Source organism: Anomaloglossus baeobatrachus, chromosome 3, assembly GCF_048569485.1.
Source record: "Anomaloglossus baeobatrachus isolate aAnoBae1 chromosome 3, aAnoBae1.hap1, whole genome shotgun sequence".
NCBI lineage: Eukaryota > Metazoa > Chordata > Amphibia > Anura > Aromobatidae > Anomaloglossus > Anomaloglossus baeobatrachus.
Window position 1 is genome coordinate 254,836,435 of NC_134355.1, and position 13,373 is coordinate 254,849,807.

Below are 13,373 nucleotides of genomic sequence, written 5' to 3' on the forward strand. Positions count from 1 at the left end.
GGGTACACCGAAGATTCGGCAGTCTACAATCAGCTAGTGACTGCAGACTTCATTTTAGCTTGAACAAACCCTTTAAACAGCCTCAGTACTTAGAACAATTTGAGAAAATTGCTCCTGTGTCTAACTGAAAATGTCCTTTGTTTTGTATTGATATCGAATTTTTTTTAATTGTGGGCTAACCACTTTGAATAATAGCATACAGACTTGTCTGCAGCGGTCACCAAGAAGATACAATTAAAGGAGATGTCCCACAAAAAGTATTATTTAAAATGCAATATATAATGTCAAAAAAGTATGTTTGCAATATAGACTTATATTAACCCCTTCTCCAAGTGGCGCATACCATTACAATGGATGCAGTGCTAGGTGTGGTTGCTTACAGCCGACTCAATAGCTGAGCCTGTTCCAAGAACAGCCGATGCTGGCTGTGTTAGTGTATGTGCATATGGCTTCTTTTTTTTCAGGCAGATCCATTCAGAAATTTCTTTGAAAAAAATGCTAAAAGAAACGCTAATAAGAATGAAAATATGCATTGCAATGTAAAAACAATGTGCTATGCATAAATTCAATCACTTCAGCTTGTTATAACTGCTTCAGGTTTGTAAAATCACAAAGAGTTAAAAAAGGTAACTGGCCATTCTTCAGGCAGCTTCCTCTTGGGAGAAAAAAAATGCCACAAAAAACAACCAAAAAGACATTTTAGTGCAAAGATTGCAAGACTTTTCTTGGAGCATCTCTTGGCTAAAAAACTCAGTGTGCTACAAAAACAACATGATTTACCAGATATTGATTTTTACAGCTATTTATCCATCAGAAAAATGATCTTCGCTTTACTAAAACACAACCATTTATTAACTGAAGAATCTTGTTATCTGTAATGCCATCAATAATATTATTTGGCAAACTAGATGTATATATGAAATATTCAACAAAGACATTCTCTTTGAAAAAAGGCCATTTATGATAAAATGGGAGAAAAGTTAAAAAACACCTTTTCCTTGGAAAAGTGGAATAGGTGTATTAGAGATACATACTCCTCTAATATATGTTTAACACTTCATGAAGCTTATTATAAATTGCTTTCAAGGTGGTACTTTACTCCTCATAAACTATCGCTCTTTTCAAGTAATAATTCCCATTTATGCTGGAGAGGATGTCATTTAAAGGGAGATATTCTTTACATATTTTGGTCTTGTCCCAAATTAAGAGGTTTCTGGAGGGAGGTTAACCTTTTAATAAATCAAATTCTTGGAAATAGTATCACTATTACACCTCAAATGGCTCTTCTTTCATTAGATTTAGATAGCATTACCAAGGACAAATACCTAGTTATTCACATTTTTTTTAATTGTCAAAATTCATATAGCGGTTAAATGGAAAAAGACAGATATACCATCTATTAGAGAAATTAAAGAAACGATAATGCTTCATTATAATTCAGAGAGAAGTTTCGCCACTTTTAATAATCGATATCCAAAATACCAAAAAATTTGGGAAAGGTGGAATAACCTAATGATAAACAACTCTACTTAAGCCTTTTTTTTCCCCTCTTCCAGTTATATATTTAATAATTTACGTTTCTAAAATATTCTTGTGGTTAGGATTGCTTGATATGTTGTAAATTGGTGATTTCCACTCCAATGAGTAAAGAAGACAGATTGAAAGTTGAAGTATTTTATTGTTATAGTAGATTAGTATGTAGTGTTTTAATTTAAAAGTAACATTCTATAACCTAGAATATTGACATGTGTGTTGCTTACTAAAGGCCCTGTCACACACAGAGATAAATCTCTGGCAGATCTGTGGTTGCAGTGAAATCATGGACATATTATTCCATTTATACACAGCCACAAATCTGGCACTGATTGTCCACAATTTCACCGCAACCACAGATCTGCCGCAGATTTACCGTATCTCTGTGTGACAGGGCCTTAAAATCAGAAATGTATATTTTCATAACATGTCTGGTTATATTCATATTACTTGTGTTAATTTAATAAAAACATTTAAAAGAAAAACGCAGTGTGTACACCTACAGTTAAATGGTACTTGCCTTAACAGCATGGCTGTCCAATTGCTGCTGTTTAACCATTTATATGCCTATATGAATCACTGAGTGTCTTTTAAATGGTTGTACCTACTGAAGTCCCTGTGACTGGAATCTTTGTACTCCCAAAAAGCCAAGTTACTGGTCTTTTAGGAGATAATTTTCCTAAATAATGCCAGTTTATAATACAATCAAATGACCCCACTTTTAAATTCCAAAGAAGGGCTAAAAATATAAAAATATATATTAACTAAAAGTAAAAAAAAAAAAAAAAAGTTTTTCAAAATGTTTAAAAAATTAACGTTTGAGTTCCCTTCTTTTCACAATTAAATTTAAAACTCCCATATCTGTTAAAGTCCAGTCTATTAAAATATTGAAGGAATTAACTCACATGGAAAACCACTAGTGATGAAAGCGCACTACCATGCTCGGGTGCTCTGTAGCAGTTAGTGCTCAGATGGCTGTCACTCAAGTAACCGAGTATAATGGAAGTCCGTGTGGGACTCGGAATATTTAGATTTCCCAGAAAAATGCTTGAGTTCCACATTGAATTCCATTATACTCGAATACTAAGTTGTGCCCATCGGATCATCCAACTGCTCTTAACGAGTACCAAGCACCTGAGCATGGTAGTGATCACTCATCACTAAAAACTACGTAGAGCAAAAAAATTCTAAAAGCCAGAATTCATGGTTTTATGTAACTAGATCACCCTCAAGCAATGCAATACAAGACTATCATAACATTGTGTATCTCACATGGGTTGCAATAAAAATGAAGACTCAACATGCAAAAAAACAAGCTGTCACCTTGGTCCCGAGATAGAAAATTAGCAATTTTTTTTTTTGCTTTTTACCAAGTTCAGAATTTTTTAGCCACTAAAATATATATAAAAAAAGCTATAAAAGTTTCAGAATGCCATAACTGTAGTGCCGAGGAGGAGTGTAAGGGGGAGGAGGAAAAAAAAAAAAAAGGACAAAATGACCTCTTCATGAAGAGGTTCAAAATCTGCGGTTTTGCTTATACATTACGTTTACATCTGTAGTCGTGTCACATGCTGTTTATCCTGTGACTGAAATCTCATTCCACCTTCAGTGATGGTCTAACATGCTCAATACCTTATCGACTCTCTCCCTCATCTTCATGCTACGTAATGAGAAGACAGTGCAGGTGAATGCTTTGAAGTAATAAGGATATGGAGCATGCATGGATACAGATAAAAAGAGAAGGATAGGATTAGGGATATGGAATGGACACCTCAGAGATTCTGCTGATTCATGGTCAAAAGCATGAGCTAAACTCACCCACAGAAATGAAAAACTGGCAAAGGAGTGCGTGAAGAGACTAAAATGGGGAAAAATACACCAGAGAACTACATGCTTCTGGCACATCTCGTAATAGCAGAAATGCACTCCGGTCAGGGACTGGAGAAAATGTTTGGACTAAGTTCTGTAACTTCATGGACTTGAGGTAGGTGTTCCCTTGCACAAAAATATTTTCGATTATTATGGTGTTTTACTTCAGAATTCTGCCATAAACAACTTAATGAATCAGGCCCATAAATTTTAGGCTGAGGTCTCACCTTCCTCATGATCCTGGATACCCCACAAGGTGAGATTTTGCATGGTGCATGGTGCATGGTGCCCCCCGATGGCTGTCGATTGACACTCATTTTGTATTTCTTCCATTTTCTTACTATTGCACCAACAGTTGTCTTCTTCTCACCCAGCGTCTATTTATGGTTTTGTAGCCCATTCCAGCCTTGTGCAGGTCTATGACCTTGTCTCTGACATCCTTAGAAAGTTCTTTGGTCTTGCTATGTTGTAGAGGTTAGAGTCTGACTGATTAATGGAGTCTGTGGACAGGAGTCTTTATACAGGTAACAATTTAAGACCGCTGACTTTAGTGCAGATAATGAGTTGATTGGGAGCGTCTGTGTCTGTAGGAGCCAGAACTCTTAATGGTTGGTTGGGGATCAAATACTTATTTCTCTCTGCAAAATGCAAATCAATTTATATAATTTATACAATGTGATTTTCTGGATTTTATTTTGGATATTCTCTCACTGTTAAAATTAACCTACCCTTAAAATTATAGACTGTTCATGTCTTAGTCAGTGGGTAAACGTATGAAATCAGCAAGGGATCAAATAATTATTTCCTTCACTATAAGTACCTTTAGCTAATCTTTTGGCATATTCATGCGATAGTATTTCTCGTCCTTATGCTGTCCACACACAAAACCTTACAATGCAATTCAACTATTCATACATCTGTTTATTAAACGGATTTCTTTGCTCATTCTGTTTTTGTTGGATCAGAATTGCCTACTGAAAGATGAGGTTTTGTTAAAATTGGATGGCACATGGAAGACATCCATTTTGGGGTTTTTTTGTTTTGTTTTTGTTAATCCGCAAAATAGACATGGCTGTATTAACGTAGCCTTAGATAATCATTAAGATATTTCTAAAACACTGGTAGAGTCAGGATATAAGGTTGAAACTTGATAGATTTCGGCTATCAAACGCCATGTCCTACAAAATCACAGCTTAAAGTTGGGTTCAGTCGACTGTATGTAAAATTGTCCATTTCTTATCCAAAATAAAAAAAGGACATTTTTTTATAAGTATTGTCATTTATCCTTATGTTGTCCAATATGACATCCATTTTTGTTTACTCATGCATTGAGTTAATGGGCAGCCTGATCCATCATTTTTTTTTTTTTTACACATGGACCACTGATTTGTGTGTAAACGTTCAACTAACCGATTCCTTTCTCTTGCACAAATCTAATTGAATATGGCCACATGCTACCTTTCAAGATCTCCTATAAAAAAAACAAAAAAAAAACTTTCAAAACTTTTACAAATATATTGGTATTCTTTAGTTTTTGAAGCAGCAAAATAATATATGCTTAACGTGCTCTGAACCAATAGTCTAAAGATATCGTGAACTGAACAATGTTTTTTTCTGGTATCTTTTTCTCGCATGGGACAGAGTTGAAGGCTTCGAATCATCAAGGTGTTTTCTGTCAGAATTCTGGCACAAAAAAGCTTGAAATGACACAAAATGTTTGTACAACACGAAGTTGCATACAAATTTTGCAACATTTGCCTTTTTTATGCTGCTTCCAGCCAGATTCAACAACTTTTAGGAAGTTGTGGGATAGGACGGCTTATTCCAACCAGGCTTATTCATAGAAATTTACGTCTTTAGTTAAACGGAGTCAATCACCCCCAAAATGCTATTTCAGCTACTCCTACATATTTATAGGGGTCATAGCCCATTGTCAGGGCTTCATACAGTAGAAACAGCCCGATGTTGCTCTCCTAACACGGACTTTAAAGCCATTTTACAGCAGTCTAAAACATACTTATACTCAAAACATATGTACAATGTGCTATGACCAATGAAGTAGTTAACATTTTATTTAGCTTGTTTTCAAGTTACTTTTTTTCTTTTTTAAATTGTCCACATTTTTCTCAATTAAACTAAGATGAAGTGCACCAGTTTTAATATATTCATATAAAAATATATTTATTTCACTTTGTAAAAGCAAAGACCTACATTATGTTACATGCAAGACTAGGAATGGATGTGACAGTGGTGACCTCTACTGGTCTAATTTTTGTTGGTGTTGTACGTCTTGGTTTACAAATAACATGAAGATTTATAAGCACACAAATAAAAGACACTAAAATCATTGCCGTGTTTTTCAATTACAATTGAAAAGCACTATAAAAAACAACATTTAGCATGGTGTCATAGAAAAAAAACAACAAAAAACCTCATATGAAACTCGAGAAGCTAAAAAATGCTGTAAACAAGTATAAAAGGAAGCCCAAGGTTATGTTCCCATAATGAGTATTTGATGTTGCAGATTCTCTGCATCTATTAGCTAATTTAGGATACTTTAGTTTTTAGGATACTTTAGTTTGGTTTTTTTTATTGCATTTTTTTTTACTCTTCTTGGTAAGTCATGCTTTAAATAAACCTACTTTGTTTTTTTATACTTCCTAGTATTTGGCTATGATTAAACTTTATTGAGACATTTAATGCAGTGTACCTGCAAGAGAAATGTTCATGCTGAAGATCTCACACGTGCACGGCAGGTCACTTTATGCAGCAAGAGGTACGGTTTCTCCTTGTGGAGAGGGACATGCCAGGTCTGACATGCAGTATGAGGTAATGTAAACACCTTGCATGCTCCTCTGGGAAATTAAATATGTAAATTGCCTCTTCACAGAGGAAGACGACTTGACCTCTAGTGCCACCTATTGGAAGTACTAAATAGCCAGAAACACGGTGTCTGCAAATTGAGATTCTGGTTTGGCTTTTATCCTAAGTAATGTGGCAAGCTTCGTTAAAGGGTTGATAATTAGTAAGGATTAGGATGGCTACTTCCAGTAGGTGGCGCTAGAGTTCAAGTCCTTTTCTTCTCTGAAGAGGTATGTAATTTGCATATAGCATTCTTTGGAGTTTACTGAAAGTCCCAAGGATTAGAAGTGAAGATGACGGCACTCACCACATCATGGAAAAATCGTATTTATTATTTCATAGCAAGCAATCATGTTGGGTAAATCAAATGGAAAAAAATAAGCTGTTTCGTGCCTACTGTCACTTCATAGGCCTGTAGAAGTAGGCACAAAACTGCCATAGCCTGCCGTTTCCTCGTACTCAATACACCTGATTTTAATTACTGGCTATGATATAATAATGAAGATTTATTCATAATGTGGTGAGTGCCGTCATCTTCCCTTCTACTACTTTGGACGTTCAGTGACTTTTTCTATAATGACAGAGCAGCATTGATTAGGGCAGCTTGCGATGTGTATGGACTACATCTTTGTATATCAACATGCATTTAATGGAGGACGTCTGTCTGTAGTGCCAAGCGGTTTTCTTGTTGCCTGTTCTTATCTCTGGAGCTTCGCAAACAGCAGGGATCCATAAAAGCGTCAGCATGAGATTCTAGAGATGAGAATTACTCAGTATGAAGTAGACGTCTTCATGGAGTTTCGTGCCTCTGATCACACAAAGGCAATCCCAATTATCCAAACCAAAAACAGAAAAGTCATTTATTCCTTTCTTCGGACTTTTGATTTTGGGGCTACGAAAAAAAAATGAAAAATTTATTTTTCAACTGCCTTTCTTAAAAATGTGTAAATACTAAGAGAGATACCAACCATTAGGGTTTTCTTTCTTGTAAAATCTCTTCAACATCTCCACGGCTTTCTCAGCTTTGTATCCCGGTAAGCACTGTAAATACAATACGTGAAGTCACAGTATGGGAGAAAGCTAAGAAGACAGAAATCTATATTCTTGTTATACATTAATTGAACCCTTCTGATTTACTTTGGTAATAACAACTCCGATAAGTATCTAAAGTAATTTACACTCACTGAAGTACATGCTGAAGCTCTTCTAACATTTACTAGCGGTCAGGCCTCTGAAGTTCTAAGGAGCAGGATGCTAAATGTACACCAACTACTATGGCATGGACATTGGTTGTACCATAAACCAGAATGTAAAGGGACTGTCAGCACAGAATGACCATCCAACCCAAGTACAGGTCCTCGTGCATAATGGCAGGACTAATCATTCAAGTGCCCCTTGTTTTCCATCCATCTCTGCCTTTGTCACTCTAACAAGATTGGGTAGTGGAAGTAGATGGATAACAAGCAGGTGGGAAGGTGCACTTCAATGTTTGGCCACACCATGATGCTCTAAGCACCTGTACTTGGTTTGAACAGTGATTCTGGCTTGATAGAGCCCCTTTAGTGTGGACTCTATTATGTTACTAATCACCAGAAATTTGATATGTTGAAGATTTTTCAAGTTTAACATAAATCAAATTTACTTCTAGAAAACCTTTGTAATTGTTCATGTTAAAAACACCAGTAAAGAACAGTAACAAAAAATGATTTGTAGAGATGTTCTAGTAATCCAGTGTCGGCTACAGATAACAATGTGGGGAAGCTTCATCAGCCTGCAGGCTACAGAGGACTAGCTGGATGTATAGCAAACCTTCAGAGGGTTCACAGGCCATTGCATATAGTGTCTACTACTCTGCAGAGTGATCCTTTGTGACCTTGCAATGCAGTCAAATGTATTTGCCTCAATTTTAAAAGCAAATTATACAAGGTCCCTGAATATTTTATTGACTTTTTCTTGACTTCAGGTCCTGATGTGAAAAAGGCACCACTGCCAACATTTGATAAATCAAAAAAATCCATGGAGCCTCTGTTAGGAGTCTCGACACAGAAACTAGCCAGATATCCCTCCGGGAAGGACCTAGTCAAGGATTGTCTTTTTTTTTTTTTGAAACCACCATTACCACCATATTAAGTGGCCCTTTTAGTCAATATTCAAATCTTTGACAAGTTTAAAGATATGACAAGGGAAATACCAAAGCCAGGTATCCATCCACAGACAGCTGTTTCGAGGTATTGCCCCTCATCAGTGTGGAGTAGGATTCTGGCCAGGTGGGAGCAATGCCTAATAGACAAACAAGACAAAACAATCACTGATCTCGGGGAGACCAGCCAGAGAAAACACTGCCGGTAGCCAACGAGGGCGCTCAACACATCACATCACGCACCTAGGATTTCACGGTGTTGAGCGCCCTCATTGGCTGCCGGCAGTGTTTTCTCTGGCTGGTCTCCCCGAGATCAGTGATTGTTTTGTCACATTTGATAAAAGTCCAGAAATGGTTACACTTACCTTGAATGAAGCTCCTGTGTTGGGTATTCCATTTTCAGCAACATTCAGAACTGATCCACATCCACCAAACCGCTCATTACAGCAACCATACACCACTAAAGGAATTCCTGAGAGACTGTTCAGGAAGCTTTCGAGTACATTTCAGCAAACATTTAGGACATTAAGAGCTGCTAGGATGATGTGTCTATTCAGAGAATGATTAGCTGGAATCTTATGGAACTATTAAAGAAAACACTCCACCTGATCCTCACATGTATATTGTACTGAATGTGGGGGCATTACCTAAACATGGTCTGCAAAACATGACCAATGGTATGATTACTGTTAATTAGGAGAATATAAAGTCATGGCTGAAATGTTGACATCCTCGAAATTGTTCCAGAAAATGATTGCAATTACACATTTTGTTATACACAAGTTTATTTTCTTTGTTTGTATTAGACCAACACAAAAAAGGAGAGAAAAAAGGCAAATTGGACATAATTTCACAAGGAATGTTTTTGTTTCTGTGCTTTTGTGGGGTTTTTTTCCCCTGACCTTCTTTCAATTTTTTGGGGGGGTGAGGTAACCAAACAACAGACAAAAAAAACTCCAATCAGGTTAATCAATTCCAGATTTTAATGCATTGGACTTTTACAAGTGGAGTGATACCAAATCTTTCCCTCCCCCTCTCTTTTTAACAGTGAAAAAAAGAAGCGGATTTCAACCTTTATATGTTTTTTATTTTTTTTTTATTTTTTGGCAGGAGGTGGAGGTCATATTTTTAAAAACTTTGTTTTGTTTTTAAGTCCCCTTAAAGGACTAGCACCAGTGGTCACTTGATCACATACTACATATTGCAATATCATGTTATTGCAAGATGAAGTGAAAATCTTGGTCTCTTATGTGTCACAGCCTATAGCTAAGCTGCAACAGAGGACTGAGATGACAGCCACATGGGTTTTCAGCAGACCACCATCTCTGTTAACCCATCGGTCTCCTGTGTTTGCATTACAGGGGCCCAAGAAAGCTGGTGCCCATTCCATTTAAATGCCGTTGTCAGAGATTGACAGCCGCTGTCAGAACTGGGGGCCAGCTGAGACGGTTAGAGACAGGTGTCAGCTATATATCATAGGCGGTATTTTCCACATGTAGAGGAAGGTTAGCTCATAGGCCCCCTCCATACCACTGCCCAGGACATTAATAAAATGTCCTTTTGCGGAAAGGGGTTAAAACAATTTGGATGTAATCACACAAAGCAAATGTTACAGGAATTTATGTTACTATTACCTGAACAAGGCCTGCACGTGCTAAAGAAACAAATCCACGTACAAAACAGAATATTGTTTGTGGAAATATCTACTGCATTTCACACACCCTCATTTGACCGGGAGTTTCCCAGGATCTTAACGGATCGCCTGTCCCATGTGTAAGTGAAGCAGACGTTGAGTATCAGTACTGCCGCTCCATTCAAAGTCTATCAGACTGCTGAAACTTGAGACCCCAGTTCCCATCATCTGTAGGGTCCCAGAGATCAGATTCTTAGGCTAGGTGATCAGTTATGCCCTTGGCAACAGAAAAGCTTAGAAAAGCTTAAAAAAAAAAAAAAAAAAAAAAAGCTTCTTGATCACCATTGTGAAAGATTTCCTAGTTGTAATTCAATGAATACAAGTTAGCAATTAGTTTACAGGTTAACAAATATTTCTTGGAATACAGATATTTCAATGCAAAGGTCAAAATAATGCTTATATCCGCAGTAAATGAGTGTAGGCTCAAGTCTGAAGATTAAATCTGATCTGCAGATCTCTCCACATGACACTTCAAAACATACTATTAGGGTTATGTTCTCACAGGATGTTTTTGGTGCATTTTTTAGCATGGTTTTTGCCTTGGTTTTATGCAAATCCTTACTAATAAAATGCTTTTTTCTGACGCTTTTGTAACCCTCCTCGTTTTTTGCTGCGTTATTAAAAGAATGAACATATGAATTATTTTCAGTGGTTTTGCCTTGGTTTTTAGTGATGAGTGGACTCGCAGATACCTTGGATCGGTGGGTGTAACAGAGTTAATAAATAAACCCAAATCTGGCCTGGAATTGATCCAGGGTATTTGGCCAGACACAAGTCCCCATATAAGTCTATGGGGATCAGAATCCAGCACTTAAAATAGTGGTGAAAAGGATAGGGGGATTGGAGCAGGTGCGTTACTGACTGAGGCTCCGATGCGGCTGTAACTCCTAGCCTCTCCTACTTCCGGGGCCGCTCATTACCTTCATTGAATATTCAATGCTTCCCCCACCCACCGGCATCTGTGATTGGTTGCAGTCAGATGCGCTCCCCATGCTGAGTGACAGTATGCGTGAGTCTTCCAATCACAGACGCCCGTGGGTGGGTCTATATCGTACAGTAAAAATAAATAAATGAAAAAATTGGCATAGGGTCCCCCCCATATGATGATACCAAGGACAGATAAAACATATGGCTACAGGCTGCAGCCAGCCTCCAGCCATGTACTTAGCTTGGCATGATGCTTTTTTTTATTTAAATAAATAATTTAAAAAAATAGTGTGCGGCCCCCCCAATTTTGATACCCAACCATGATAAAGCCCAACAGCTGGTAGCTGGTATTCTCAGGCTGGGGAGACCCATGCTTATTAGCCCCATCCACAGCCTAAAAATATCAGCCTGCAGCCACCCTGGATTGTCGCATCCATTAGATGCGACAATTCCAGAACTGTATTAAAGCGGAGTATAAAAAGAGCAAATAGGTTCTTATCAGATATTATAGGGAATTGTATATAAAGAGATACTCACCTAGTGAGGCTGTGACAGTCACAACCCATACGCAGGCCTGAGAAATCGTGGCTGCCATAGCCACACATGGGTTAAACTTCATTGCTGGTGAGGAAAAGTGGGTTAATGCTGAGCTGTTGCAGAATGAATAAACTGTTGCTTTAATAAATTCTTCTTTATTTTACAGGTCTAAGCGTTTCAAAGATCAGAGTCTCCTTTCATCAAGACAAAGAAAAAAAAAATCAACATTGATTTTTTGTTTATTTTTATACCATGATAGATGCACCTGTGATTGGAAGCAGGCAGGCATGCTGAAGCTCATGGTGGGAGCACGTCTGACTGCAACCAATTACAGACACTGGTGGACGGGGAAAGCAATGAATATGCATGAGACTAATGAGCGATCCCGGAAATAGAAGGAGCTACAGCGGGAACAGTTTACAGCCTCGCCTGAGACTGGCTAGTATAGCATGCTTGCTTTATTTTCATTTTTTTTTTTTTTTATTATAACCTGACTGCCAGATCAATCCCTGGCCCGGTACTCTGTTACTTTTGAACCCGCACGCCTCTGGATTGATCTAATCATCTGTAACTGAGGAAGTTTTAAGAAAGCAGCAAAAAAAAAAAAAAAAGACAAAAAAAACACACACACTGCAAAATTGCCATAAAAACCGCACCAAAAACCATACAAAAAACGCAGTAAACCACCAGGAGACTTCCTGCCACAAGGTAAGGTTCTGCTGCAGAAAAAAAAAAACGTTGTGTGTGATAGCCTACAGATACAGACCCTTCTCCCTGCAAGTAGCAGTTGTGTATCGCCCTCCAGGCCCAACTAGTCAGTTCTTGGATCATTTCGCCACCCGGCTTCCACATTTCCTAGCCTGTGACCTCCCCACTCTTGTCATGGGGGACTTTGACATCCCTATTGATGATCCCCCTCTCCCCAGCTGCCACTCATCTTTTATCTCCTTCTCTGCTCCTCTCTTATCTCCTCTTTCCACAATCGCGTACAAGATTTCTCCCATGCATCCCCCATACTCTGGAACGCTCTACCTCAGCACATCAGACTCTCCACTACCGTGGAAAGCTTCAAGAGGAACCTCAAGACCCACCTCTTCCAACAAGCCTACAACCTACAATAGCCCTCAGTCCAGTAGACCACTTCGCAACCAGCTCTGTCCTCACCTATTGTACCACCACCACCACCCATTCCCTGTAGACTGTGAGCCCTCGCGGGCAGGGTCCTCTCTCCTTCTATACCAGTCTGTCTTGTACGGTTAATGATTGTTGTACATATACCCTCTCTCACTTGTAAAGCGCCATGGAATAAATGGCGCTATAATAATAAATAATAATAATAATAATCTCTAACCTCCTCTCTTGGCCTTTCACAACTAACTCTCCTACACATGAAGGTGGGAATATGCTGGACCTGGTCTTCTCCCGTCTCTGCTCAGTGCATGATTTCACTAACTCCCCTCTCCCACTCTCTGTCCACAACCTTCTTTCATTCTTGGTCAAGAGCTGGCAACCAACTCAGGACGCCCCCACTTACCTCCCATATAGGAATATACATGCCATTAACAACCAGGAATTTCTGAAGAAGTTGCAGTCATCACTGGCCCCAATATCCTCCCTCTCATGTCCTGATTCTGCTGTAAAACATTATAATGACACCCTACAGAGCGTCCTAGATGAAGCTGCACCTGCTACACACAAAGCAACTCGGCGCAGACGGCAGCAGCCCTGGCATACGTTGCAAACACGCTTTCTCCAGCGGTGTTCCAGGTGCGCTGAACGTCTGTGGAGAAAATCCAATCTAGCCGAAGATTT

The 13,373-nt window shown here is 38.5% G+C and overlaps 1 protein-coding gene across 2 annotated transcripts in view; it reads right to left on the bottom strand.

Moving 5' to 3' along the window:
* Positions 1 to 1,372: 1,372 nt before the first annotated feature.
* The window catches only part of ADAT2 (adenosine deaminase tRNA specific 2), a 59,622-nt gene continuing 47,621 nt past the window's right edge, over positions 1,373 to 13,373 (bottom strand). For both annotated transcript variants that reach the window (XM_075339803.1, XM_075339804.1), the window contains 3 exons: positions 8,770 to 8,876; positions 7,233 to 7,305; positions 1,373 to 7,156 (listed from right to left, as the gene is read on the bottom strand). In XM_075339803.1, the coding sequence (XP_075195918.1) occupies positions 7,125 to 7,156; positions 7,233 to 7,305; positions 8,770 to 8,876 (212 nt within the window). In that variant the 3' untranslated portion in view covers positions 1,373 to 7,124. The remainder of the gene's footprint in view (positions 7,157 to 7,232; positions 7,306 to 8,769; positions 8,877 to 13,373) is intronic.